The sequence below is a fragment of the Monodelphis domestica genome, chromosome 1 (assembly GCF_027887165.1).
Source record: "Monodelphis domestica isolate mMonDom1 chromosome 1, mMonDom1.pri, whole genome shotgun sequence".
NCBI lineage: Eukaryota > Metazoa > Chordata > Mammalia > Didelphimorphia > Didelphidae > Monodelphis > Monodelphis domestica.
The window spans coordinates 350,141,477-350,167,485 of record NC_077227.1 but is presented as its reverse complement, the minus strand read 5'-3'; the positions used below and the strand labels follow the sequence as shown (position 1 = coordinate 350,167,485).

Here is a 26,009-nt window from a genome sequence, read left to right as displayed (position 1 = left end):
GGGTTTTCTTGGCAAGGATACTGGAGTGTTTGCCATTTTTTTTCTCCAGATGAGGAACCTGGGGCAGACAGGGTTAAGTGACTTGTCCAGGGTCACATTGCTAATAAGTATCTGAGGTCACATTTTAACTCAGAGAAGAGTCATTGCCCAGAATTCTATCCCCTGCACCCCCTAGCTGCCCCATGTAAAACTAGTAATGGGAAATAAATGTTTGGATAGACATCTAAGTATGCTAAACATCGGAAGGTATTGTGGACTGGACATACTACTCTTCCATTGGTTCCTAATGTCATCAAGACTTGTGCTTCCAAACTTTCTTTTCCTACTATACTATAATGAGAAAAATTACACCAGGGAATCTGACTTAAGATTTAAAGGCTAAGCCTACAACTGTAAGTAAATACTACACATAACCTCTACAACTATAAGCATCAAACATTTATTGAATGCTTACTATCTGCAAGGAACTGTGGCAGCCACTGGGAATACAAAGAAAAATTAAAAACAGTTCCTGCCCTTAAAGGGCTTACATTCTCTTAGGAGAAATCATGTGTACATAAAATAAATAAAGATAACATGAGAAGGGCAGGGGAAAATTTTTGAATAGTAGGTGATTCCTGATCAGAGTCTTAAAGCTAAGAATTTCAAGAGGGGAAGGTGAGCAGAGAGTGCATTCCAGACCGGGGAAATAATCACTTGTGTAATGATACACAGATAGTTAAGAGTTTGAGGAAGAGCAAGCTAGTCAATTTGGTAAGAACATACTTTGTGAAAAGTAGTAGTGTGAAGTAAGGCTGGAAAGGCAGGCTAAAGCTAGAAGTACATCAAAAGTTAAGATATGTACTTTGTATTTAATCCTAGGGACAGTGGACAGCCATTAGATTCTGGAGCTGGAGTGAAACACAGCAAAATCTGTGCTTTAGGAAGATTTTGGTAGCTCTTTGGAAGATGGATTAGAAAGAGAAGAGTATGGAAATGGGGAAACCAATTAGGTGGCTATGGCAGTAGCCCGGGAAAGATGTGGTAAGGGCTTGAATAACGGTCTCAGTTATGTGAATAGAGAGAAAATGGATGCAGTATGGGGAGAACTGATAAGGCTGGGCAGCTGACTGGATATGAAAGGTGAGGGAGAAGGAAAAGTTGAGGAACAGAAGAGACATTAAAAGCTTTTCTGTCAACTTTATTTCTTTACTACATTAAGTTAAGCAATAAGGCAACATAGTAATCTGTCATTAGCAAAGAATGCCTCTTATTGCCCTACAGGGAATAAATGAGATGCTTCCACAAAAATATACACAGAATTTTGCTGGAGACACCTAAAAGCATTTAAGGAGAAATTGGTGGGCTAAATAATCCACCATTTTTAGTTAATAGCTTTTGGTTTCCAAAATAATAGCTAATAATAGTCCCAGTAATATTCAATTTTCCTGTTGTGGTAGACAGTGTATAAATAAGCACTAAAGAATCTTTCCTGTAATCTAGGATAGAACCCCAACTTCACTAGGTGTAATAAGTGTTGAACCACTTCCACATACACACTTGTACCAGTCTGTACTAAAACTATTTCAAGGAAACATTACACCAGTTAGCATTGTTATTTGCAAGTTAATCTGGATTCTGAAGAAAATCTTTAAGACCAAAGCATCTGTAGTGTTCTGTTATATATAGGGGATGATCATAGCAGTTGCCATTATCTCAACATAACATTTAAGAATAAATATCAGCTACACTTTATAAACTCATGCTTGTACAACGGTGTGTAATCTATGCAAATTTACAAAGACATTAAGGTATTCTTTTTCTTGCCATCTCCTTCACCAGCAAATAGGCTGAAATACCCTCATGGTAGCCTTTCTGACAGTAGAATGAAAATCAGATAATTCTTAAGACATAAAAACACGACTCTTCCTACTGCCTGTCAAGTAGTTACTTACACCTTCCTTTCTCAAGCTGCTAAACTGTGTATATTGTCAGTATTTAGTAATATATAGGCAAGAACATTTTCTCCTTTACTGTGGTATAATTGTTGCTCTGTAGGAAAAAGTCAGACATAACTGGTATGCTTTAGATGGTGCAACTTAAAAGTTTTTTGAATGCTAAGTTTTTATTAATTTTGAGGAGTAACAGGCAAGTGCCTATTTGCATTCAATTATCAAATTAGGAGATGGCTTCAAAACTGACCTTTAAAGATACATCCTGAAATAGACACTGATCTTTCTGAGAAAAACATAAGCCTTGTCAGAATTTAGTAACAGAGGGGGTGGGTGGGCTTAGTGGCATGTTTTACTAAAGGACTCATTTTCAATAACAGCAACCCAACATGGCTACTTAAAATGGAGACTTAGCTTGCTGGGTACAAACTGATGACATGAACTTTGCTAGAATTCCTGTGGGACCTTTTAAGCCACTTTATTGCCAAAATCAAAATTACTATATGAAAAATTCTAGGTGTAGCTAAATGCCAAGAACCCAGAAAGGGGATCGTAGGCAATCTTTTTCTTTAGGTTCATTTTGGGATCCAAGAGAATACAGTTACTAATTTTTTCCATAAGTTGCTAGAAAGAACATAAATTTAGGACATGCCTAATAATTTAACCTCTAAAGTTTGAAGCATACTGATCTTATCTACTTAAACTTCCTTTGGGCTCTGGGAAGTTTCCAAATACTGAATTAAAGAGACAGGGACTGAGAAGGAAAAGGGGAAAAAAAACCACTTCCCTTAGCAAAAGTTTTTGTAACACTTAATGAAATTTACCACTCTTGAACTTGTACCTGCTTTTAAAATATTTAACAATAACAAAAAACCAAACCCTTCTCTTCAGTCTTAGTATCAATTCTAAGACAGGCCAGGGTTAGGCAACCAGGGTTAAGTGACTTGCTCAGAGTCACACAGCTAGGAAGTGTCTGAGGCCAAAATACTTCATAAAAAGAACACATTCTATCATTTAATATCAAGATAATTTAGCAGCAATCTCACAAATGTCAGATGTTTCATTTTACACTATGAACAGAACATGTTCCTAACAAAAAAAAAAGGCAAGCCACAGTTACTTAAGAATCAGAAATTCTTCAATCACTGAGCAAGCTACAATAGACAAGTCAGTCCTGAAGAATGCAATGGAAGATACTAAGGAAAAAAGAAGAATCTATTTAGACTGCTGAAAAAATTTCTGGTGGAATGCATAGAACAGCTGCTACATTAACAGTGTTCTATTTCTAAATATTTGCCAACTAACAGCAGGCCCCTTTTGGAATATGCTTGAAGCTTCCTCTGTAAGATACTGAACACTATCCATCAGACTAGATTGGAGATAGAACAAGCAGCATTTTGGGGGCTTTGAAGCTGATGCCACTTGAGCAAGATGCAGTAATGGGCTTAGATTGGCCACCTTTCTCTGTGCTCAAATAGTGCTGGAGTTCAAAGTGTACAAGGGTTGTGAAGCAGTCAAAGATTTACATAGCGAATATTCAAGCAATGGGAAAAAGAACAGCAGTTATTCAGCATTTCTTGTTTCTTGTCCATGTTTCCCACTCCCCTGACAGAAATCAGTAATGTATGTGTATAACATAAATGAAGCTTAATGAAATTGTGGCTTCAGTGGTTTCAGCATTTCCAGGTGGTCCATTGTGATGCAAGAATTTCCAGGCTGTCTTTTGAGGTTTGCTCATCATTAGGATGCATCATGGGAGCAGTGGGCCGAGACTGAGCTCCACATGCTGGGTGAGCCAGATGACTTCAGAGCCCTGATCACCTTCCTCAATAGGGCGAATTGGTGCTGCTAGGTTTTTAAATTCATGCTTCATTTTAAAACATACGGTCACTTCACCTTCTTCACGTTGTGGGGTGACTTTGATGAAAATGCCCACTTTGTTGGCTTTTCTGAAGGCTATGATGCTATTAGAGAAAGCAAGCAAAATATTAAATTGCGAGTCCCTCAAATTCCAGAATCAGGTTCATTTGGATGGCACCAAATACCTCCTAAATTATAGAAAGAAAAATTCCTCCCCATTTATTATCCCAGGAAACTATTCAGTTTTAAAAGACAATAATGGAAAATACTTAGAATGAAAAGTACAAGAGTTCCTTTAGTAAAATGCCTTTCAGTAATTTTGTTTAACAGCTCTAAGCTTTTAATTTAATTTCTAGAGTAGGGGTCTTCAGACTACTAGCAAGGGGCCATATCCTGTTTTTGTATGGCTTGTGATCTAAGAATTGTTTTTATTTTTTTTTGTTTCAAGGCAACAATTACTAGTCAAATAATGGTATTGTAAAATGAGAAAAATGTAAATTTTCACATTTGTTTTCCCACAAGTGGATGTGGAATTTTTATTTTTAAAATTTTTACTTTCAAAAGAAAAAGGACATCAAGGTAAACATTGTTTAACCTATCATCAATATTATGCTTAAAGAATTCAGGTATTCTAATCTAAGCCTAACAGTAAATGCATTATTAAATATTTACATACATTTATAATAATAATATGGTTCTGCATCTTACAAAAAAAAAAAGAGCAAATTCTATCTGTTAAGTACAATGCCATAAAATCTCTAACTCAGATTCTATTTCTTTTTAAACTTATGGCAATTTAGAAAGGGGTATTACTGAAGCACACTACTTTAAAAATCCTAAATAAATGTAGTTGAGGATTATACCCTATTATAAAGCATATTCTTGCAAAAATTTTCTAGTAATTAGATGCAAAAGTATCTCATACCCAATGTGCTGCTTCAGGAAACAGCAATTTCCTTTAGGGGTCTTTGTTAGAAATAAAAAGCTGAGGGGGCAGCTGGGTAGCTCAGTGTGTTGAGAGCTAGGCCTAGAGACAGGAGGTCCTAGGTTCAAATCTGGCCTCAGACAACTCCAGTTGTGTGACCCTGGGCAAGTCACTTGACCCCCATTGCCTAGCCCTTACCACTCTTCTGCCTTGGAGCCAATACACAGTATTGACTCCAAGACAGAAGGTAAGGGTTTAAAAATAAATAAATAAAAAATAAAAAGCTGAGGGCAGCTAAATGGCTCAGTGGATTGAGAGCCAGGCCTGGAGACAGGTCTTGAGTTAAAATCTAACTGTAGTCACTTTCTGGCTGTGTGACTCTGGGCAAGTCACTTAACCCCCGTTGCCTAGCTCATACCTCCCTTCTGCCTTCCAATACAATTGATTTGAGGATGGAAGATAAGGTTTGAAAGAAAACTCAAACTTACTGATGTGAAATTTACTTTTTCAAAGTGCAAATTAACAGGGTTAATAATTTGGGAAATATTTAAATAAAGCATTAGCCAATGATTTTCAAATACTTTTCAAAAATCTATTTCCATGCAACTAATGTATTAATAACAACATCTGTTCACCCACTAAATCAAGTAGGTCCACTAAGGGTCTTTTACTATTTAATATTATTAATCTAGTTAGTTTGAATGTACTTAAAAATAATAAAACTGAGTTTATTCTTCTGTAATTCAGACCATATGTTCTTCCCCTACTTGTTAGTCTAACATAAGTAGATATAAATTAATAAGCATAGTTTATTTTTTACATATGAATATTTAGGGATTTTTTGGGTGGGTGGATAGGGTGAAATGCATAAACATGGCTTGTCGATATAATAAATGTGCTTTGCATTTAGTAGCCAGCTCATACCTTTATGAACAAAATAAATTTTTTACCTTTAAAAGAAAGAAAAACCAAGGGAAGAAGACATCGCAAGTATATTGCTATAAGAAGCCATGTTGCAATAGGAAAATGGCTTCTAATCTCAGGCTGATGGTCTAAAAATATCTCTGGAATGAACACTATAGAAACATGTTTTGCATGATAATACATGTCTAACCCAGTTCAAATCACCTGCCAGCACTGAGAAGGGGAAGGGAGGGAGGGAGATAAGTTCGATCACATAACTTAGGAAAACTTGTGTGGAAATTTGTTATTACATGTAATTGGTAAAATAAATAAATATATATATATATATTTTTTTTTTTTAATTAAAAAAAAAAAGATCTCTGAGACAAGCCTAAAAAGGGAACTGAGTATCTGGCTATTATAATGAATTTTAAGTCTTGCCTGAACTCGTCTATCTTTCTTTTCTCCCTCACTCATTTCTTTCACTCTGGCATAGAGAGCAAAGACCAAGGCTCAGCTAGGGTGAAGGGGTGAGGCTGTACCTCCTATTTCCTACATTAAGTACACTTATCCAAATACTATCAAACCTCTCTCTCTTCCCAGTAAGAGTAAAATGTGAAGCATGAGCATGGAGAAAGTGCATCGTTAGTATTACTCTAGAGCAAGACTGTACCAAAGATGCTAAGTATCTCAGCCACCTGCCCTGGGGTAGAGAGCCACCTTCTGGATCTGTTCTCTAAATAGGAGAAAATTCTATGGACATACTATACAGAGGGACTGAAATGAGAATGTGCCAATATGAAAGATTGGCATTTGGTAACTCTGGCTTAAGTAGGATCTTTTCATAAAGAATATTTTTGGGGCAGCTCCATGGATAGAGAGTGAGGCCTGGAGACCAGAGGACCAGGGTTCAATATGGCCTCAGACAAACTTCCTAGCTGTGTGACCCTGGGCAAGTCACTTAATGCCAATTGCCTAGCCCTTACTACTTTTCTTAGAATTGATTATAAGACAGAAGGTGAGGTCTAAAAAAAAATAATAAAAGTATATATACATGTGTATGTGTGTGCATATATGTAAAAAATAGATATGTGTGTATGTATGTACACACACATAAATAGAACCTTTGCTGGTTGGGCACAAGGTTTCAGAGATTCTAATCTACTGAATATGCCAAGGGCAGAAAAATCCAGACATTCTAACTGTGGATTTGAGAGGCAGCCATGTGCTGGTCATGCTACTGGGAAGAGAGAAGAAAAACTCACTCAGGGTCATCCTGAAAATCCTGAGGCTCTGCCAATTCATCATATTCTGCTGCTGCATCCTTGCCAGCTAGAACGAGCTCCTTGGGAGGTACAACCACCTAAAATGTAACATGAGGAAGATGACTCTCTTTAAAACATCACTTTTCAGATTGTGTTGTCCTAACTATATAAAACTTGGAAAAAGCCATAATTCCCCCAAATATTCTTTAAACATTTAAATGATTAGATACTTTACATGACTTAAAACCAAACCAAATCAAACTTGTTTGCCTGACCCAGCTTTAAGTCTATCCTCGAATAGACATCTAGAGTGAGTGAAATCCCTAAATTACACAGAAACCATAGGCATTTATTTTATGTTTCCTCTCTTACCAAATCTGTTAGCAAAACTATTAATAAGAGTGAAGAAATGAGTCTTGACTATCATTTTCTACATTTGATAGAAGAACCAGGAAGTAATGCCAAAAATCAAACAGTAAAAGGAAAATAGAGCATAAAAATAACTAAAGAATTGAAAATTACATGAAGGTGGAAGCCTTCCCCTTTTCAGTTGTGTAATATGCAAAATGCCAGATTACTGGCCAGTAGCAACTTATATCTGGTGAGAGAGAAGCTCTTGGTTTAAAATGTTAAATGCTAGGTATACTACATCATATGAAAGTGTAAAGAGAACGGGTAGCTAAATGGCTCAGTGGCTTGAGAGCCAGGTCTACAGACAGGAGGTCCTGGGTTCAAATGTGGCCTTTAGATACTTCCTAGCTATGTGACCCTGGGCAAGTCATTATACCCCCAATACTAAATACTGATTCTAAGAAGGAAGGTAAGAGTTTAAAGAAAGAAAGAAAATATGAAGAGAACAAATTACTACATGAATGACAGTAAGATCAAAGTGGTCTTTCTAAGCAAAATCAGATTATGCTAAAGACAGAATTAGACAAAGCTCATTCTACCTTTGCAGTACTATTGATGTTATCAGGGTCTCCCTCTTCACATTCCAACAGTGTCACATGGGTAAGATTCTCCACTGGATTTGTAAGAGTCAGTAGGACCTGGCTTTCCTTGAGAACAAGAAAACATATATAAGACAATTCAGATAAGCATTCCGTAGATTGCTAATATTGCTACTTTAGGAAACCGGTCTCAAGTTCCAGACAACTATAACTATGTCATCAAATTCTTTTTGGGTAATCTATCAGATGTTCCAGCAAATCCTTTTGTTTGTCCTAACTTATAATTTGCTAAGCCTCTTGAGTGCCGGTCTACATCATCATGGCTCCTTTGTTACACATAATTGTAACTCTTTTTACCTTCTTAGCTGTTGCTGTCAAAAACATGGAAAAGATAATATCACAGCTGATCTCACTCCCTTTTTTGTTGCACCAATCTTCCTGCTCTTCTTCATCTTCTCTCCTTACTGCACTCTTTCCCTCCATTAATCCTGGAACAGTCAATGGCTTTCACTTTAAATGGGCCAAGATGCTCATTAAATGCTGAACTCACCTTCATGTAGCGTAGGTTGGGGATTGACATGATTCTGACTTCTGGGATATAATTACTACAATAAATATAAGAAAATAATTATTAGTTCATCTAAACTCAATACAATCTGATTCTAATGAAAATTTGAAGTGAACTCAATGATCTATTAACTTAAAGCAGGGGTCTTTACCTAGGGTCAATGAATTAAAAAAAAATATCTTATAGGATTGGTTTTCTTTGTAATCCTATATATTTTTTAAAAGCATTTAGAAACATCCTGAGAAAGGGTGCATGGACTTTGAAACAGAAGTCCATGACACCAAAAAGGTGAGGAAATTAAGCCTTAAAAATTTCATGAGGTTTCTGGTTAATAGCTGGGGTCAATTTTTTTTCTAACTAGAGCATATAAATTAAGAACTTTCTAGTTAAATCATGGAAAAACAAAGAGAATTTTAATGAATTCAATTGTCACTGTTTTAGAGAATACTGAGAGGACATTAAAGATAAAAGGAGAAAATATATTCAAGGGCAAATCTCAGTCTCCCCAGGAGAAAGTTAAAGAAAATAGACATTTTATAAGAGAGGATATATGGAGTAATAACAGTAACTATGATTTGCATTTATATAGTGCTTTTAGGTTTGCAAAAGGCTTTACATACATGATTTCATTTGATCTTCTATGAAATAATTGATATAAGCAAGATGATCACCATTCAACAGAAGAGAAAGAAACAAGTTCAGAGGTTAAAGGACATGTACAAAGTAATACAGGCTGGTGTCAGAGCTGGGATTAAACTCAAGTCTCTACTACTTCCAAGTTCAGCCATCTTCCCATTACATAACACAAAAAAAAGTTGTCATCTTCAATAATAATTAGAGAAACACAGAAAAAAAAACTCAGACACTACTTCACAGTGATTAAATTTGCAAAATAATTTAGAGCAACAAAACTTAATGCTGCTGGATTTGTAGTGAAATAGATGTACCTATACATTGTGACAGAATTGTAAACTGTAAATTCCAAATACAACAAAATTCACAAAAATAATCATAGCCTCTGACCCAAGAATCCAAATATTTGGAATTTATCCTAAGACTGTTATCAGGAAAAAAGAGGCATGCTAAAAAAAAAGAAAAAGAAAAAAATGTGTATATTTATGTACATATGTATAAATATATGCATGCATGTATATAAATATATGTAATAGCATAGGATTTGTAATTTCAAAGAAATTTAAAAACATCTAATGTGCCAGTTAGTGAATGCTATAAAAATCAATGTAATGAAATACCATGACATTAAATTATAAATGAAGAATACAAAGAAATTGGAAAGACTTCTATGAAGCAAATGAAGTAGAGAAAACAATTAAAACTAGTATAGACACTATCTGAAAATAAAACATATAAACAAATACAAAGATGAATGGAAAGGGATAGAGAGGAAGAAACTAATGAGTTATTATGGATATAATGTTCAAAGAAATTAATTTTAAAGAGCAAACATGAATTTTTCTTTAAAGTTTATAATTTTAAAAAATGTAAATAGTATGAGAAGCTGTTGTTGAAACCTTATAAAGAATTCTATTGGAGTTAATAATCTGATCACACAAAGAATACCCTGGGGGAAGGCTGTTCTTTCATTTACTAACTATATCATTTGAACTGTTTTGTGGATCTCTAATCTGCCAAACCCTGTCAAACATTTGAAATTGTATTTGTACCTAATGATCAGACCAAGGCAAGACTCAGTGCTAAACAGAAGGCTGCCATTCATATAGTTGTAGGTTAAAATTGGAAAAAAGGATCTTCCTAGATTTTATTTTATCTAGCACTTTCACAATTCTAACACTTCCTACCAAAGATCCAGAATTAAATAATTAAAAGGTTTTTTTTGGTGTCCTGTGAATTCATGGGTGTAGGAAACTAAGGGAAAGGAAATGCCCTTCAACACTGCTCAGCAACTATTTATTTCAGAGTTGTTTGGGACACACTGAGGAGTAAAAAGTCAGTTCCTCAGGGTCACAAAACCAGTAGGTGTCAAAGGTAGGACTATTTAAACTGGCTCTCTATTCACCACATCATGCAATGTAACATTCTGTATTTCTGAAAGCATTTTTGTATTTATGACCTTTTTTTAGCCTCATCATCATTATTTTCTAGATTAGGACACTGAGATCCAGATATGCTAAATGATTTATCTAAAGACACAGAATATTGGAGCTAGATATAAAATCTAGTTCTTCCTGTCTGGTAGTTTAGTATACTTTCTTTTTTTTTTTAAACCCTTACCTTTCATCTTAGAATTGTTAAGGCAAAATTTAGGGTTGTGGACTAAATATATTATATTAGTGGTTGCCAGGGATTAAAATTCAATCCTAATAAAATACTCAGGTCAGTTTGGGATTTTATGGTGGTTTAATTACAATAGAGGGAAGAAATTAAGAAGAAGGAAAAAAAGGGAAGGGTATAAGATTTTCTCCGGCCTGGATAAGCCAAGGGAAGTTCAAAGGCCTCAGCCAATGGGCCTTCTCAGAAAATTAAATCTAGCTTGGCTTCCAGCCACGAGGCCTCCTCCAAGATGAGGGTAGTGCCTTCAGGAGGTAAAGGAAAGGGGGAGTCAGCCTTAATTACTCACCAAGGCCAATTCAGGGAAAACACCTCACCTAAACCTTGCTATACAGCTACTCACAGTGACCTCCACTGCCAAAGTCTGCCAAACCGCAAGCACGCCAAACGCTGCCAAAAGCTCCCAATGCAGCAGAGAGCGCATTTACAGGAAGTGACATGAAATGTATAGGCAGTTCTTTACATCACTTCCTCTGTCTCACATATACCAATGGTGCCTTAAGCTTGGCTTAGGACAGCTCAGGGAGTCAGTCAGTTGTTTCTAATTTGTCACTTGCTAGCACACGCTGGTCATAGGCCATCCTCCCCTACAGTTAATCTTTAAGTAGGGGTGTATACATTCCTTGGTTGCTAAAATTCTAAAGACTAAGCAGGGTGGAGGAAATCTAAAATTCACAATCCTCCTGATGATGATTAGGGGACTAGTCTCCCCAATTGATCACTAAACATAATCATCTTGTACCTCTAAATCTTCTAACTGCAGGTGCATACAAAATTTTCCCTTCTAAGAGGAAACTATAATAGTTAGAGATAAGAGGGGAATAGAAGAGAGAAAGTAAAACCAATGTTTTACTTGGTGCATTGACAAAAAACAATTTTTCCACAGAGGGTGATGTATAAAAATCTTTCCGCCCCAATCTCTTTCCATACTCCAAGTGTGTTTCTAGCTTGCCATAGCCATTTTTCAGCATGGAGAAAAGAACCCCACACCTTCTAATTTTCAAGCATTTTTTTTTTAAAGCTGATCATGTACTCCTAGTTTAGAAAGCTATTACTTAAGGTTTTTCACAGGGAGTAGTTAGTTCCAAATCAGTAGATTTAAAGTCAGTTTTGGGGAATAAGCCTGATTTCACCCCCCCCCCTTCTTTCTCTTGACTGAAAACACCAAGGAGAAGTATTTTTTCTCTCATATGCAAATATGCTATTGTTTTCCCTCAAAGTTTTGCTTCTTTCTGCTTACTCTTTAAACAAACCCCATTCCACATCTTCCAGGAAAAATGCTATTGCAAAGCATGCTTGAAACAAAGAAACAACATTTTGAGTTGGTAGAGCTAAAAAGTGTAGTTTGGATCTGCTTAATTCTTTTCCTCAGAGTTTTTATTTTCATTGGAGATTTCACACTTTATTTCCTTCTCCTCAAGAATATGCCACAAGCTAGGCTGCTTAAACTACAAACCAATCTGAAATATTTTGACAAAGTTCTAAAAGTCTTAAATGTTCTCAACATGCAGAGTGGAGATTCTGTCCTGTGCTTCTATGAGGAAATTCAGACCTCTAACAAATGAAATAGAAATGGATAATAAATACTGGGGGAGGGGAAGGAAACTTTAAAAGAGATCTGGAAGTTTCTTGCTAACTATTTTGAGTTTATTATCCTCCTATAATAGGGAACAAGTCTACTGGGATTGGTGAAAAGGATTTTACCAGCACCTTTGTTTATATTATTGTATTTACTGATTGCTTTAAGGTTTAAATTTTTTTTAAACTTTATCTGTTTTAATCTAGTCAATACCTTTCTGTAATACTGAATCATTTTAAGCTACTGTTTTGCCTATATTGATCTTTAATTTGTACCTTTACCTCTGCTGAAGAACAAAATATCTCTGTATAAGTCCATGAACATCTTGTCCAAACCCTTGTCACTAGATCCATTGAAGATCACATTGCCTTTGTTAATTGTCACATAGATGATGATGGATGGATTTCAACAAAACTGGTTAAATTGTGTGCAACCTTTAGAGAATTTAATGAGCTAAGAATTTAAATGGTAATTCTAAGGGGTCTTCAGAAATAATTTTAGTAACTAGTAGTTTCTGAATGGATGATTTTTAAAATTTATATATATATATATATATATATATATATATATACACACACACACATTATAAACAATGTTGTATTAAAGGTAGAGAAACAAAGAAATGTTCCTACTAAGGTGTTTCTATGAATCAGGAAGCCAAAAAAAAAAAAAGAGCTCCTGCAAAACTCTTCATTTTAATTTACTTCCAACAGAACAATCTAGATTTTTTGATGATGTTGTAGAACAAATTAAATTTTACTTTTTTAAAAATATGTTTGCCAAGGTTGAAAGATTTGCTACATCTGTAAAAATTGTGACAAATATCCATCAGTTCATAGGTTTCTTTTATGTCATACAGCAACTTATGTGAAATATAATACTGGGTTTGTTTGCTATTGTAATTAACTGAGCTATTGTGAATTTTGGGGACTTTGGTACTTCTTTGAATGTGCATTATCTACTGTTACTGTTTTATTCTGAAAATCATTTGTATTCACACATAGCTGACACAGTGTGTCACTGATTTTATGCTATATATTTTTTATTTTTAAAACTTTAAAAAAAACTGATTTTTTTCCTTTCATGTGCAATATAGTATCTGAGCTTTATTTTTCTCTCCTTTATGTATTTTTATTTGAAGCACATGAACAGTATTGAGATTTTTCTTTAATATTTTTATTTTGCAGTAATATAAGTTTTAAATACATTTGTTCTAATATTAATGCATGCTCAAAAAGCTTTAGACTATAAAAATGATGCCATTAATTGTTTAAAAGATTTATGGGACTCTGCTTAATGATTCTGTCTGATTCCATGACAAGAGAATACAAAAAGAACCATTGCACAGTGCTAAAGAAGTACTGAGCACCTGAGATTCCAGTGGGACTAATGTACTTTTGAGCCAAGACAAGAGGACTTGAACTTGTTTGGGGTTTCAGGTTGATGCTGTCAACATGTGTTAAAGGCAGGTCTTCCTTGTCCCACATTCTACCAAGTATCTCAAATTTGGCTCCTATAATCTAGTCCCTTTACTGTCTTTCATGGTGTGGCAAACTTTCTGTAGTCCTGGCTACTGATTGGGTAAATGCATAATTGTTTAAATCAGGCCCTGATTCAAGGATCTGTTATAGATTTGTTTTTCCTTTACTTAGATTTTTTTAGACATAAGACTTTTACATTTTGTATTTTATCCACAAGTTATTTTTTCTCTTTTATTTGGATTTTTTCATGTTTTTTTATTTTCTCTTGCAAATTGATTCATATACCTCCTAACACAGCCATGCATCCCTGAGTGATGCCTGTGTTTGCTATTATTCACCTGGGAGGGGGGTGGGGGGGGGGGCGGCGGCAAGTTATTGTTGTGAACTTTGATTTAAATTTGAGCAATTTTAGGATAAGAAACTTGCTACCTCCCAGAATTCAGAATGTCCCATGAAGAAAAATGCCTGCAGAGACCACATGCTGCACCAGAAGATCCAGAGTGAACTCTGGGATGTGAATTGAACTATGGGGTGTTGAAATGCCTTTGTTTTGAATGTATACTCTTATGCCAAAGGGGACTGCCCCCAAATTGGCTTTTTTTTTCAACCTAGTAATCATTGGTTTTGTTCTCTTTTCCTTTTATCCACAAATTATTGCAATAATTTTTAAGTTGATTGTTTCCATGATCCTTTTGGGGAAACTGGTTTCCCAATAGGATCACAGGGGGGTATGTATAAATGGAGATTTTGAGCCTTTGGCCTCCATCCCCCAGAAGTCCCTTAGTATTTCCCAAAATTCCATTTTCTTGCATCCCCACATTTTGCGTGATTGTATTTAAGTGGCTGTAACTCCTCCCTCTTCTTCTCTTGGACCTGTGACCAGGCTGAAGTCAGGAAGTTCTTTTGTTTTAGTTATTATTAATAAAACTGTATAAAATATATTTAGTTATTGATTATTAATTTAAAATCAACACTGTGGTTCCAAGGCAGAAGAACAGGAAGGGCTAGGCAATGGGGATTAAGTGACTTGTTCACAGATAGGAAGAATCTAAAGCCAGATTTGAAACCCAGGGCCTCCCATCTCTAGACCTGCCTTTCAACCCACTGAACCATTTAGCTGACTCCTGTACTATACTTTCCATTATGCTGTGCTGAATCCTTTTTTTAAAAAATCATGACATTCTCTTATTTTTACAGCTAGCTTTTATACTAGCTAGTTAACCTAGAAATCCAGGGATACTAAAAGTAGGAAGATCATTAAAAAAGACAAACAACAAACCTCAAAAAAATGGAACTTCTAACCACAAAGACCATTTATACAAAAAATAACACATTGCCAAAATACTCACACAGCAACAAGCTGGATTTTGAATTTGATAGATGTTGGATTGAACTCTGGTTTACTCAAATTATGCTCACATTTCTAAAAAGAAAAAAGCCAAATATGTAATGTATATCCCAGAAAAATGAGTGCTTCTTCCTGACCAATAGACTGTTTTCACTGATAGAAGAGAATTTACTAGTTCTCAGTAAGGTAACTAATACAGTAAAGGTGATACATTTGAGATGATGGTACACATTGATTTATCTGAGTGTTATATATTAAAAACAAACCATTACCACGTTTGGTTTTTGTTTTTGCTTTTGCTTTTCTTTGTATTTGTAGGGCTTAGCATGATGGCTTTTGATTTAACTTGACATTAGGCAGCACAGATCTAGTATAAGAATTGCAATATTAAATTTTAAGAGTTTTTCAATGGGAGAAAACCCAATTATCCAACTAAAATTAAATGCAAAATATTTCAAAGTATAACATTATGCTTTTATCTAATACCTCTCAAAGTAGATTGGTATCTGCTTTCTAGAAATATACATTCTAAAATGGATAACACTGACACGCAAAAAGTATTTAAGATATGCTGAAAGACAAAAGTGATAAAAACTAACAAGAAGGAACTCAGTGATCACATAAAGTGGTGAGGAAATGAAGGCTCAGAGAGTTAAAATTATTTGGCCCCTCACACACTGAGCTATTGGCAGAGGAAAAATCAGAACCCAGGTCTCTTGAATTCTTGTTCTTGCTCTGAAACAACAAAAGGCTTTAATTTCCTCATATTCAATTCAACAAATATTTATTAACATTCAGGTATAGAAGATATGAGGGATACAAAGAAAGTTATCACAAAGAGCCTACTTCCAAGCAGTTTACAATCTAATGGAAGGGGGCAGTAGAGCCAACATATTTACAAATAATTGTAACACAAGGAAGAGTGTGCCAAGTACAAGAGAAATTTGTATGTATATGTAAACATATATATAAAATGAGAAAGACTTTTTAATTGGAGAGCAGATGGAGGGAGGTTAAGGCATTAGAGAAGATTTCATGGAAGAGGTGGCATTTGGGGTGGGGCCTTGAAGGAAGAGACTTCAGTGGAGACATAAAGGACAGGGAATACATTCTAAGGATGTAGGATGACATGAGCAAAAGCAGAGAGATGGGAAGGGCAGGAAAAGAATGGAGGATGAGAAGTCCAGGTTGGCTAGAATTTGGATACAGTATATTAATGGCAATAATCAGAGTCAATGATAGAAAGGGCTGAAGCCAGATTGTGGAGGATCTTGGAGGGGAGGATCAGAAGTTTTCATTTTATTCCACAGACAATGGGGAATTACTGAAGGTTTCTGGATAGAAAAGTAATATTATCAGAGTACTTAAGAATTAGGAAGATTGGGGGGGGGGGGCAGTAGTCTGAAGGATAAATGAGATGAGGGATAGTCTGGAGGTAGGGAGACAAATCAGGACACTACTAAGCAAGAAGAGATAAGATACTAAACTACAGTATAGGAATGGGAAGGAGAGAAATGTTAAAAAAAAAATAAGTTTGTGGTGAAACTAAAATGGATAGAAACTGACAACTGACTGGATGGACCTGGAAGGGAAGAAGACTAGAAAGAGAAAAAAAAAATCAATGATGACGCCCATGTTTTGAGTCTGAGTCAGTGAGAAGACAGGTATTACCATAAGAAATAAAGAATTCTGAAGCTAGGGTAATTTGGAAGTTAGAGAGAAAGTAAAGAATTAAGTTTGAGGGGTAATTATGTGGCTTAGTGGATAGAGCACCAGGCCCAGAGTCAGGAGGACTTGGGTTCAAATCTGGATTTGGACACCTGTTAGTTTTAACTCCAACTGTCTAGCCCTCTCCCTTCTGTCTTAAGAGTTGTTACTAAGACAGAAAGAAAAGGTAAAAAAAAAAAGAATTAAGTTTGAAGTAACAATAAGATACTGTGTTGAGATAGCTAGAAGGAAGCTGGAAATTCAGTTGAATGAGTCTTCCAAAGTTAAAGATGGAGCTAAAAATGTGGAAGTCACCTGCAGAGGATAAGTGAAGTCACAGAACTGAAAGAAAATGATTAAAAGAATGTAGACTGTTAAGACAAGAAAACAACTTTAAGAAAATGCCCACTTTTTAAGGGCAGAAGGAAGGTCAGCCTCAAACAAAAGTGACATTAAGAATGATCAAAGGGGGCAGCTGGGTGGCTCAGTGGATTGAGAGTCAGGCCCAGAGACAGGAGGTCCTGGGTTCAAATCTGGTCTCAGACACATCCTAGCTGTGTGATCCTGGACAAGTCACTTAACTCCCATTGCCTAGCTCTTACCACTCTTCTGCCTTAGAACAAATACATGGTATTGATCCTAAGTTGGAAGATAAAGGTTTAAAAAAAAATTTTTTTAAACGATCAGAGATATGAGAGGAAAAGGGAGAAAAAAAATCAATGTTGGTCAAAGTGTCAAATGCTAATAGAGAATAGTAGGTTAGGAAAAGAGATCACTGAACTCAGCAATAAAATCACTGGTGTCCTGGAAGAGCTTTTTTAGTTAAATGATGGGGATAAAAGCTAGGATGCCAGGGGCTGAGGAACAAGTGGTTGATGAAGCAACAGAATCTGTCTTGAAGTTTTGCAGTGAATGAGAATGAGATGAGGCTATAATTTGAGGCAGGTAGCAGAGTGAATGAAAATTATTTTAGGACAGAGGAGACCTGAACTTGTTTTTAGGTTAAAAAGTTTTATCAGTAGAGAAGGTTAGCCCAGACAAGGACTAAGAGGAAGGCTACCCTTCTTATGTACTTGGGGAAAAGGAAAAAAAGACAGGTGAAGACATTGAGAGGTTCAAAGGAGCTGAGCTGAAGGCACTGCTTGAGGATGGCCTCAGCATTTAGATAAAATAAAACATGAGGTCATTCATTGAGAATGGGAGAGAATATAATTGAATGGAGGGGTATATGGTAAGACAAAATTCTTTTGTCACTTTAGGAGAGGCTTTCATTATTTCATTTGGATAATTTTAACAGTTTCCTAATCATAATCAGCCTCCCTGCCCTTGGTTTATTTTTGTTTTTTAACCCTTACCTTCTGTCTTAGAATCAATAATGTGTGCTGGTTCTAAGGCAGAAGAGTGGCAAGGACTAGGCAATGGGGGTTAAGTGACTTGCCCAGGGTCACAGCTAGGAAGTGTCTGGGGTCAGATTTGAATCCAGGACCTCCTGTCTCTAGGCCTGGCTCTCAATCCACTGAGCTACCTCGCTGCACCCCTTCATTTTTAAAGCTTCTCTAATTCATCCTTATTAGTACTGTCAAGGAAATCTCAATGTATGCGTATGACCAAGTCTCTCCTTAGCTAAAACACTTAGCCTTCAGTGTGTCCATGTTGCTCATTAGCCTGATATTCAAGTCACATGCCTTTCTCATTTTACTACTTATAAACTACCTTTTAAGCACTGTTCATTCTAAAGAAAATGTACTATTTTTGTAGCTACCCTTTCCTTTCTCCAGGCCTCAGCAAACACTCTCTCTACTGCCTAGAATGGTCTTTCCTCACAGCTCTGCCTTGGACATTTCCTTCAAAGTCCACCTTAGCTATTTCCTTTAAAGAGAACAGGGCAACACTAAAAAGATGCCTAGTAAATATTTGTGGAATTGATATCCTGCATTTGGGACACAAAAAGTGTGTTACCTATGTACATATTTCAGAATTATTTGAATACTGGTCAGTCTTGGTTTGTTCTAGTTACTCTGCTGAAAAGACAGCAATTCTCCACAGTGGCAAACTTACTCGACAGCGCAGGGATCGTTTGATCAGCAGATGCTTATGTCGAGGATAGAGCTGTGAAGCACAGATTGGCTGGAAGTCAGGCTGCAAGAGGCGCTGATGCAGGGTAGTCACTGGAGATTCAAAAGGGAAATTTAAATTTATTTTAAGCTGCTTAAAGGAAAAAAAGCAATCATAACTAAAATAAAAGGGGCATCAATGCTTTTGTGAATTGTCTTTTTTTAAAACTATTGCTTGAGTATAGATCTGATTCAAAATAAAGTTATTGTTGTTTTTTAAACCCTTACTTTTCATCTTAGAATCAGTGCTGTGTGTTATTTCCAAGGCAGAAGAGTGGTAAGGGCTATGCACTTGCCCAGGGTCACACAGCTGGCAAGTGTCTGAGGTCAGATTTGAACCCAGGCCCTCCCGTCTCTAGGCCTGGCTCTCAATCCACTGAGTCACCCAGCTGCCCTCTGTTTTTTTTGTTTTAAGGTCACATTGGTTTAACATGTTTTATGACCATCTTATTATTGACAACCATATCAATAATGCCACATAGAACACAGAACATGACTAATAAGACTAAATTCAAAATAACTTGGAAATAAAGAGGAAAGTCTAGTACCCTCTGTGAGATTTACTGGTCTCGTATAGTAGTCCTCAGGAAGAGGTTCCACTTCTTCCACAGCTTGTGCTGGCTCAATCTTGATCTCTTTTTGGTCTTCTCCTTCCTTAAGGCTAAATGGTAAAAAAAAAATGGCTGTTTACTGAGTTACCTAAAAACATGGAATTAAAGCATCAAACCTTCTTCTTGATTGAATGTCCCATTCAGTTCACCTCCTATGGTCAATAAGTTAACTGTTATGTTATTTATTTCTTTTTTTTTTAATGCCAACTCCTATTGAAATTTTTTTCCATTCCCAAGAGTCTTCTTTCTATACAATATCTGCCTTCCTCATCAAAGGCATTTTAATGTTCACACTTACGAAAGTCCTGCTAGGGTGCTGATGGGAGCTCCAGCTCGTGGTCTCTGAAGTCTGGTTCCAAGACCATATTTGTCCTAGATGAGAAAAACGTTCATCAAGATGTTTGTATCTGTCTATCCTATTTATCAAAAGAAAGAATTTGCTTGAGACAGTGTGAGAAGCGCAGGGAACTAAGCAAAGGAAAGCAAACTTAAAAAGCTCACTTTAATGAAACAAAATGTAGCCTTTCCCCATAATGCTATTAAAAAAAATTTAAAAAGCTCCATCTAGAGGTCCTAAAGCTATTCTAGCATTGTAAAAGTGAACTTAACTTTAGCTATTCTATCAAACTAGGTACTTGTAAGAAATTAAAGGTGGTAAGATTTTGAGACACATGAACTAATGGTCAACTGGAACCCAAGTGAAGTAAGGTCTTTTTTTTTGAGAGCTCTTTTTCAAGAGCTTTTAGTACCAGCAAAGAACCATGAAAGAACACTTACCACTACATGAATAGTGTGTTGCTGTGGAGAGCCCCCAAATAGCAGTAGGTTGCAACAGAGACAAAAAAATGCAGCAATAAGACAAGAGCAAACTCATATAATAGGCAGATTATATAGCAAATTTGGAAAAACAGCAAGTGTATTAAATTGTTGTTTAAGTATATGCTTGGTTTCATATATTACTTATTCATTCATCCACTCATCATCATTCATCCATTAAGACTATTTAAGATTATCAACAAATCTAGAACTGTGGATCCTTAGCAAATTTTAATAACTGATTAATGCTATGGAAAATGGATAAGAATGCTGGTCACCATTTCAATCAAGATATAGTTGTCTTAACCCTAAATTTTCAGTGGGATGACCTACTTTCTAATTTTCATGTGAATCCTAATGTGAATTCCCATACATACCTTTATTGGGATGGTGATATACTACATTCCTAGTGTTATGAGTCCCCTGATGGAATCCCTTACCATTACTGCAATGATAGCACCAGATCTGAACTACCTGACACTCAACTGCCTGCTTAGGAGACAACTTCTCTCACCAAAGAAATTAACAAAGAAAACTTAATGGAATTCACAGTTCTTGAAACTCTATCCCTTATAAGATGATTGTCTTCCAACCCAGGCTCCTCATGGAGGTGCTGTGTAGACATTGTTCCTCAAACTAAAAGATGGGAAATTCCAAAGAGATACTAACACTGAGAAGCTACAGGTATCTGAGTGATAAGTGTGAACTAAAGACTGTAGGAATGAAGTTATCCACTTATACACGAGAAGGGAATAATGAATGGGGGAGAATCATAAGACTCCCTCAGAAACTAAGTTAATAAAACATAGAACTAGGGAGAGAGAAAAAGGAGTAAATCAAAATTACTGACATTAAAAATGAAAATATGATTAAAAAACAAAGTATTTAAATGTATGAAAATCCTTCACTTGAAGCCTCACAGTATCTTTGGATACCTCCCCTCTTTAGGAAATCTCTGCCTAGGCACCACAGTTCCTGAATCACAAAGTCCTCTTGGTACCAAAAGCTCACCGAAAATGCCAGGGGCATATAGTTTCGACGCCGGGCCAGCTTTTTACGATCCCGTTCCACTTTCTCCTTCTGGGCCAGTTGCTGATAATACTCAACCAATTTGTTCATCTGTAGGAAAATAAGAATCAGACACTGAAGCCCTGCTAACTAAAATAGGTGTGGTTGGTTGCCTTTAATTCCAACAGCCAATAGTGTACAGAATTAGCAATTAAAAAAAAAAACCTGAGATACAGTGAAGCTGCAATAAGTGAACTGCAATATAGCTACCATATTGCTATTACTTTGTACACTTTTCTCTTGGTTCTGCTCACTTCACTTTGCATCAGTTTATATAGTCTTCCCAGGTTTTTCTGAAACTATCTATCCCTTTCATTATTTCTTTTTTTTTTAAACCCTTACCTTCTGTCTTGAAATCAATACTGTGTATTGGTTCCGAGGCAGAAGAGTGGTAAGGGCTAGGCCATGGGGGTCAAGTGACTTGCCCAGGGTCACACAGCTGAGAAGTGTCTGAGGCCAGATTTGAACCTAGGACCTCCTGTCTCTAGGCCTGGCTCTCAATCCACTGAGCTACCCAGCTGCCCCCCCCCCCTCATTAAAGTGTAATAGTGTTCCATCAAAACCATATACCATAACTTGCTCATCCCCCCAAATGATGGGCATTTCCCCAATTTACAATTCTTTGTCACAACAAAAAGCTGTTATAAATATTTTTGTATATATGGGTCCTTTCCTCTTCCTTTGATCTCTTTGGTACACAGATCTAAAAGCAGGATTGCTGAGTCAAAGGTTATATATAGTTTTATATTTTTTGGGGGGGCAATTCCAAGTTGTTTTCCAGAATGACTGGAATAGTTCATTGCTACATCAGTGCACAAGTGTAATTATTTTTTATACCCTCTCTAACCTTTGTTATTTCCCTTTTCTGTTATCTTGAGTCAATTTGATGGGTATGAAATAGTACCTCTAAGTCGTTTTAATGTCCATTTCTTTAATTACTAGTGATTTAAAACATTTTTTCATATGACTATTGAAAATTTTGATTTCTTCTTTTGAATACTTCCTGTTTGTATCCTTTGACCCATTTATCAACTGGCAATTGGCTCTTTTTCTTATATATTTGGCTCAGTAATCTATATATTTGGGAAATGAGATTTTTATAAATACTTATCTCGTGTCTTAGAATCAATATTGTGAATTGGTTCTAAGGCAAAAGAGCAGTAAGGGCTAGGCAATGGGGGTTAACTTGTCCAGCGTCACACAGCTAGGAAGTGTCCAAGACCAGATTTGAACCTGAGACTTCCTGTCTCCAGACTTGATTCTCTTTCCACTGAGCTACCTCACTGCCCAATTTACTGCTTTTCTTCTTTTTTTCCCTCCCTCCCTCTCCTTCCTTCTTTCCTTTTATTTGGCATAGACAAGATGGCTAAGTCTTTGCTCTCCTTGGTGTCCAGTAATCAATGGACCGCCAAAGCCTTCAGGTTCTCCCTCTTATCCCTTCCCCAGATTCTGGAACTCTTCTTTCAGTTTTGTCCATGTGATCAGAACCCTCCTGCAAACTTTTTCTTTTTTTTAATTTGGAAAATTTTGTTTAATTAATTTAGAATATTTTTCCATGGTTACAAGATTCATGCTCTTTCCCTCCCCCTCCTCCCAACTCCCTCCCATAGCCAACGAGCAATTCAACTGGGTTTTACGTGTGTCATTGATCAAGACCTATTTCCATATTACTGATATTTGCACTAGCGTGATTGTTAGGAGTCTACATCCCCAACCATATCCCCATCAACTCATGTGATCAGCCAATGGTTTTTCTTCTGTGTTTTTACTTCCACAGTTCTTTCTCTGGATGTGAATTACTGCTTTTCTTCTAATTCTAGCTGCATTGGTTTTATTTATGCAAAAACTTTAATGTTATTCAATCAAAATTATCCATTTTTCTCTCACAGGAACCTCTCTATTGTTTGTTTGGTCACGAATTTTTCCTCTGAAGCAATTATTCTAATGGTAGGCATTAAGCTATAAGCCAAAAATCTACAGTCAATCATTGCTAAGCCAAAAATACCAATCAAACGCAACTCATGGATTGATGAAAATGTGTTTTTGTTGTTGTTGTTGTTGTTAAAGTATATCTGCAAGCTTAAAATACTTTGAAAAAGCCATTCATAATGTCAGGAAAATTAATTCCAGACTCGCAGATTTAGAGCTCAATTGGCACTCAAAAGTCATCTAAACTAACCCTTTCATTTTAAATTTCAGATTTTTCTAAGATCACAAAGGTAGCAAGGAGCAGTAAAGATTTGAACATAGGTTCTCTAATTTCATATCCAAAGGTTTCCAATACAGCGTATTAAGCAATCCTGAACATTTTATAGCCCTCTTAATACCGGTGAGAGTTTAGATATGCATATATATGGCATTACTATAAAATGCTAAAAAATATAAAATTTCCTGATTACAATTTTTATATTTGAAGGGCTGTGTTCATAAGCAAGTAATGCTATAAAACTACACAGAACCACAGAATACCAGAATAAAGATAGGATCTTAGAAGGCCTTCATTACTTGTCCCTTGTTATGAATTACCTTTTTTAACACTCCTGACAAGAGACCTTCAATTTCTACTTAGAAACCCCACAGTGAGGGGAAATCTACTACCTCCCATGGCAACCCATTCCATTTTTTTGTTGTTAGGAAACTTCCCCTTATACCGAATAAAAATTTGCCTCTTAACTGACACTTGTTGCTTTAAGTTCTACTCTTTGGGGCCAATGAAATAAAATAAATATAATTCCTCTATTACATGACAGTCCTTGCAAAAATTGAATACAGTTATCATGTTTTGAGTTTTCTTTGAAAGACTTAGAAATAGTGCGGTAAATAGAAAGAATGCTGGATTTGGAATCGTAAAATACTGGTTCAAATCCTGGCTTTGCCATTTACTACTTAGACCTTGAACAAGTCAGTTCACCCCTATGGTTTGACTACAAGTAGGAAAAATATTAAATAATTCACATATTAAATAATATTAAATAATTCACAAAACCTTACAGAATATAGACTTGAAAGTTCAACTAAACCAATTCTTTCTTCTGAATTCAGTGAGAAAAAACCCAGAAAAGCTAAAGTTTTAATTTGGGGGAGGTGGGGGAAGAATATATATAAATACAACTGCACATAGGAAGTTCTTATTAATAAAGGCATCTTGATTGATTGATTATACTTATAACTATATAAAGCAAAAGTAAATTTTAATCAATTCTCCCAGATCCTCCTAATTAAAACATTTTTATTTTTCTATCTTTTACTTTCTTCTTCTTTACTTACCCTTTGTGTATGAGGATTTTCAGGTTCTTGCCACCCACCACTGGCTGCAAAACAAAATGAGGTCTCAAATGAGATTTTAAGAAGTATTAGAATCATCAGTTCCTGGGGGCAGCTGGGTAGCACAGTGGATTGAGAACCAGTCCTAGAGACGGAAGGTCCTAGGTTCAAATCTGGCTTCAGCCACTTCCCAGCTGTGTGACCCTGGGCAAGTCACTTGACCCCCATTGCCTAGCCCTTACCACTCTTCTGCCTTGGAGCCAATACACAGTATTGACTCCAAGACGGAAGGTAAGGGTTAAAAAAAAAAAAGAATCATCAGTTCCTGTATAACTAAGATCAAAATCATTCTAAAAACAGGATGAAAGTTTTTCCATGACAAGCTTGAGCCAAATGTGTCTCTAACTACCACTTTGAGTTTTCTAAAACTAATAATATATCTTACTTTTAAAAACTAGAGTTATAACTCTTTCCCATGATTTTTAGAGGCTGATTTCTCTAGGAGACTCAGGTCTCCTGAAGTTTATTTCTCTTTTATAGAAGAGGAAGTGATATATGACCAATGAGAAATGATCTAGTCAAAATAAATATTTTAAAAATTCAAGTATTTTACCTATTTTTTCTTCTGGTTTTTCTACTTTCAAAAATATTTTATTTTAAATTGTAAACTTTAATGATCTCAATACTAACAATCAAATGAAATGACAAAAATCTCAAAACTGTTATTTTGAAAAGTATATTATACAAACACATATACATATATCTCGTTTGACATTTGCTTTATGCATTATTCTAATATTCTTTAAATGTGTTCTAAAGTTTTGTTTCCTTTAAATATATTTCTATATATGCATATACATATGCACAAATATTCATGTTCAGATTATGTTATTATAAATTGTTTGCTTTGCTGTATGGCCCTTTTTAAAAAAACCCAAATCCAACACTGTTTGAGCGGTATCAGTTTTCTAATTTCAAGTTTTTTTCTTCTCCTATCTCATATTACAAACTCAATGAATCTGTTTCCTGACAAGCAGATTGTTCTAAATAAAGTACAGTTGTTTCAGAGCTTTTCAGATACTAGAACTATCAAGTCAAAATAAAACTGATCTTCATCCTTAAGAACTGCTCTAAGTGAATTATCCTTGTCAGAATGCTATATCTATGTGCCAGAAGGTAGTATAAACTTTTGATATCTCTATGTTGCCATCTGTTAATTCATATAAATGCTAACGGAACAGTCTAACTTCTGAGTGCAATAAGATATCAAAGAATCTTAAGTGATTACTCAATTTTGTTCCTTTTCCAT

The 26,009-nt window shown here is 35.8% G+C and overlaps 1 protein-coding gene across 3 annotated transcripts in view; it reads right to left on the bottom strand.

The window, feature by feature from the left end:
• Nucleotides 1-1,164: 1,164 nt before the first annotated feature.
• DCTN4 (dynactin subunit 4) overlaps nucleotides 1,165-26,009 on the bottom strand; it is a 52,474-nt gene continuing 27,629 nt past the window's right edge. For 2 of the 3 annotated variants that reach the window (XM_003339559.4, XM_056811459.1), the window contains exons 4-14: nucleotides 24,704-24,747; nucleotides 21,380-21,487; nucleotides 20,330-20,350; nucleotides 19,851-19,924; nucleotides 19,490-19,602; nucleotides 18,886-18,995; nucleotides 15,122-15,195; nucleotides 8,385-8,439; nucleotides 7,835-7,942; nucleotides 6,885-6,982; nucleotides 1,165-3,895 (exon numbers count right to left, since the gene is read on the bottom strand). In XM_003339559.4, coding sequence (XP_003339607.1) covers nucleotides 3,682-3,895; nucleotides 6,885-6,982; nucleotides 7,835-7,942; nucleotides 8,385-8,439; nucleotides 15,122-15,195; nucleotides 18,886-18,995; nucleotides 19,490-19,602; nucleotides 19,851-19,924; nucleotides 20,330-20,350; nucleotides 21,380-21,487; nucleotides 24,704-24,747 — 1,019 coding nt within the window. In that variant the 3' untranslated portion in view covers nucleotides 1,165-3,681. The remainder of the gene's footprint in view (nucleotides 3,896-6,884; nucleotides 6,983-7,834; nucleotides 7,943-8,384; nucleotides 8,440-15,121; nucleotides 15,196-18,885; nucleotides 18,996-19,489; nucleotides 19,603-19,850; nucleotides 19,925-20,329; nucleotides 20,351-21,379; nucleotides 21,488-24,703; nucleotides 24,748-26,009) is intronic. The other variant, XM_001369255.4, reaches the window with a different exon arrangement.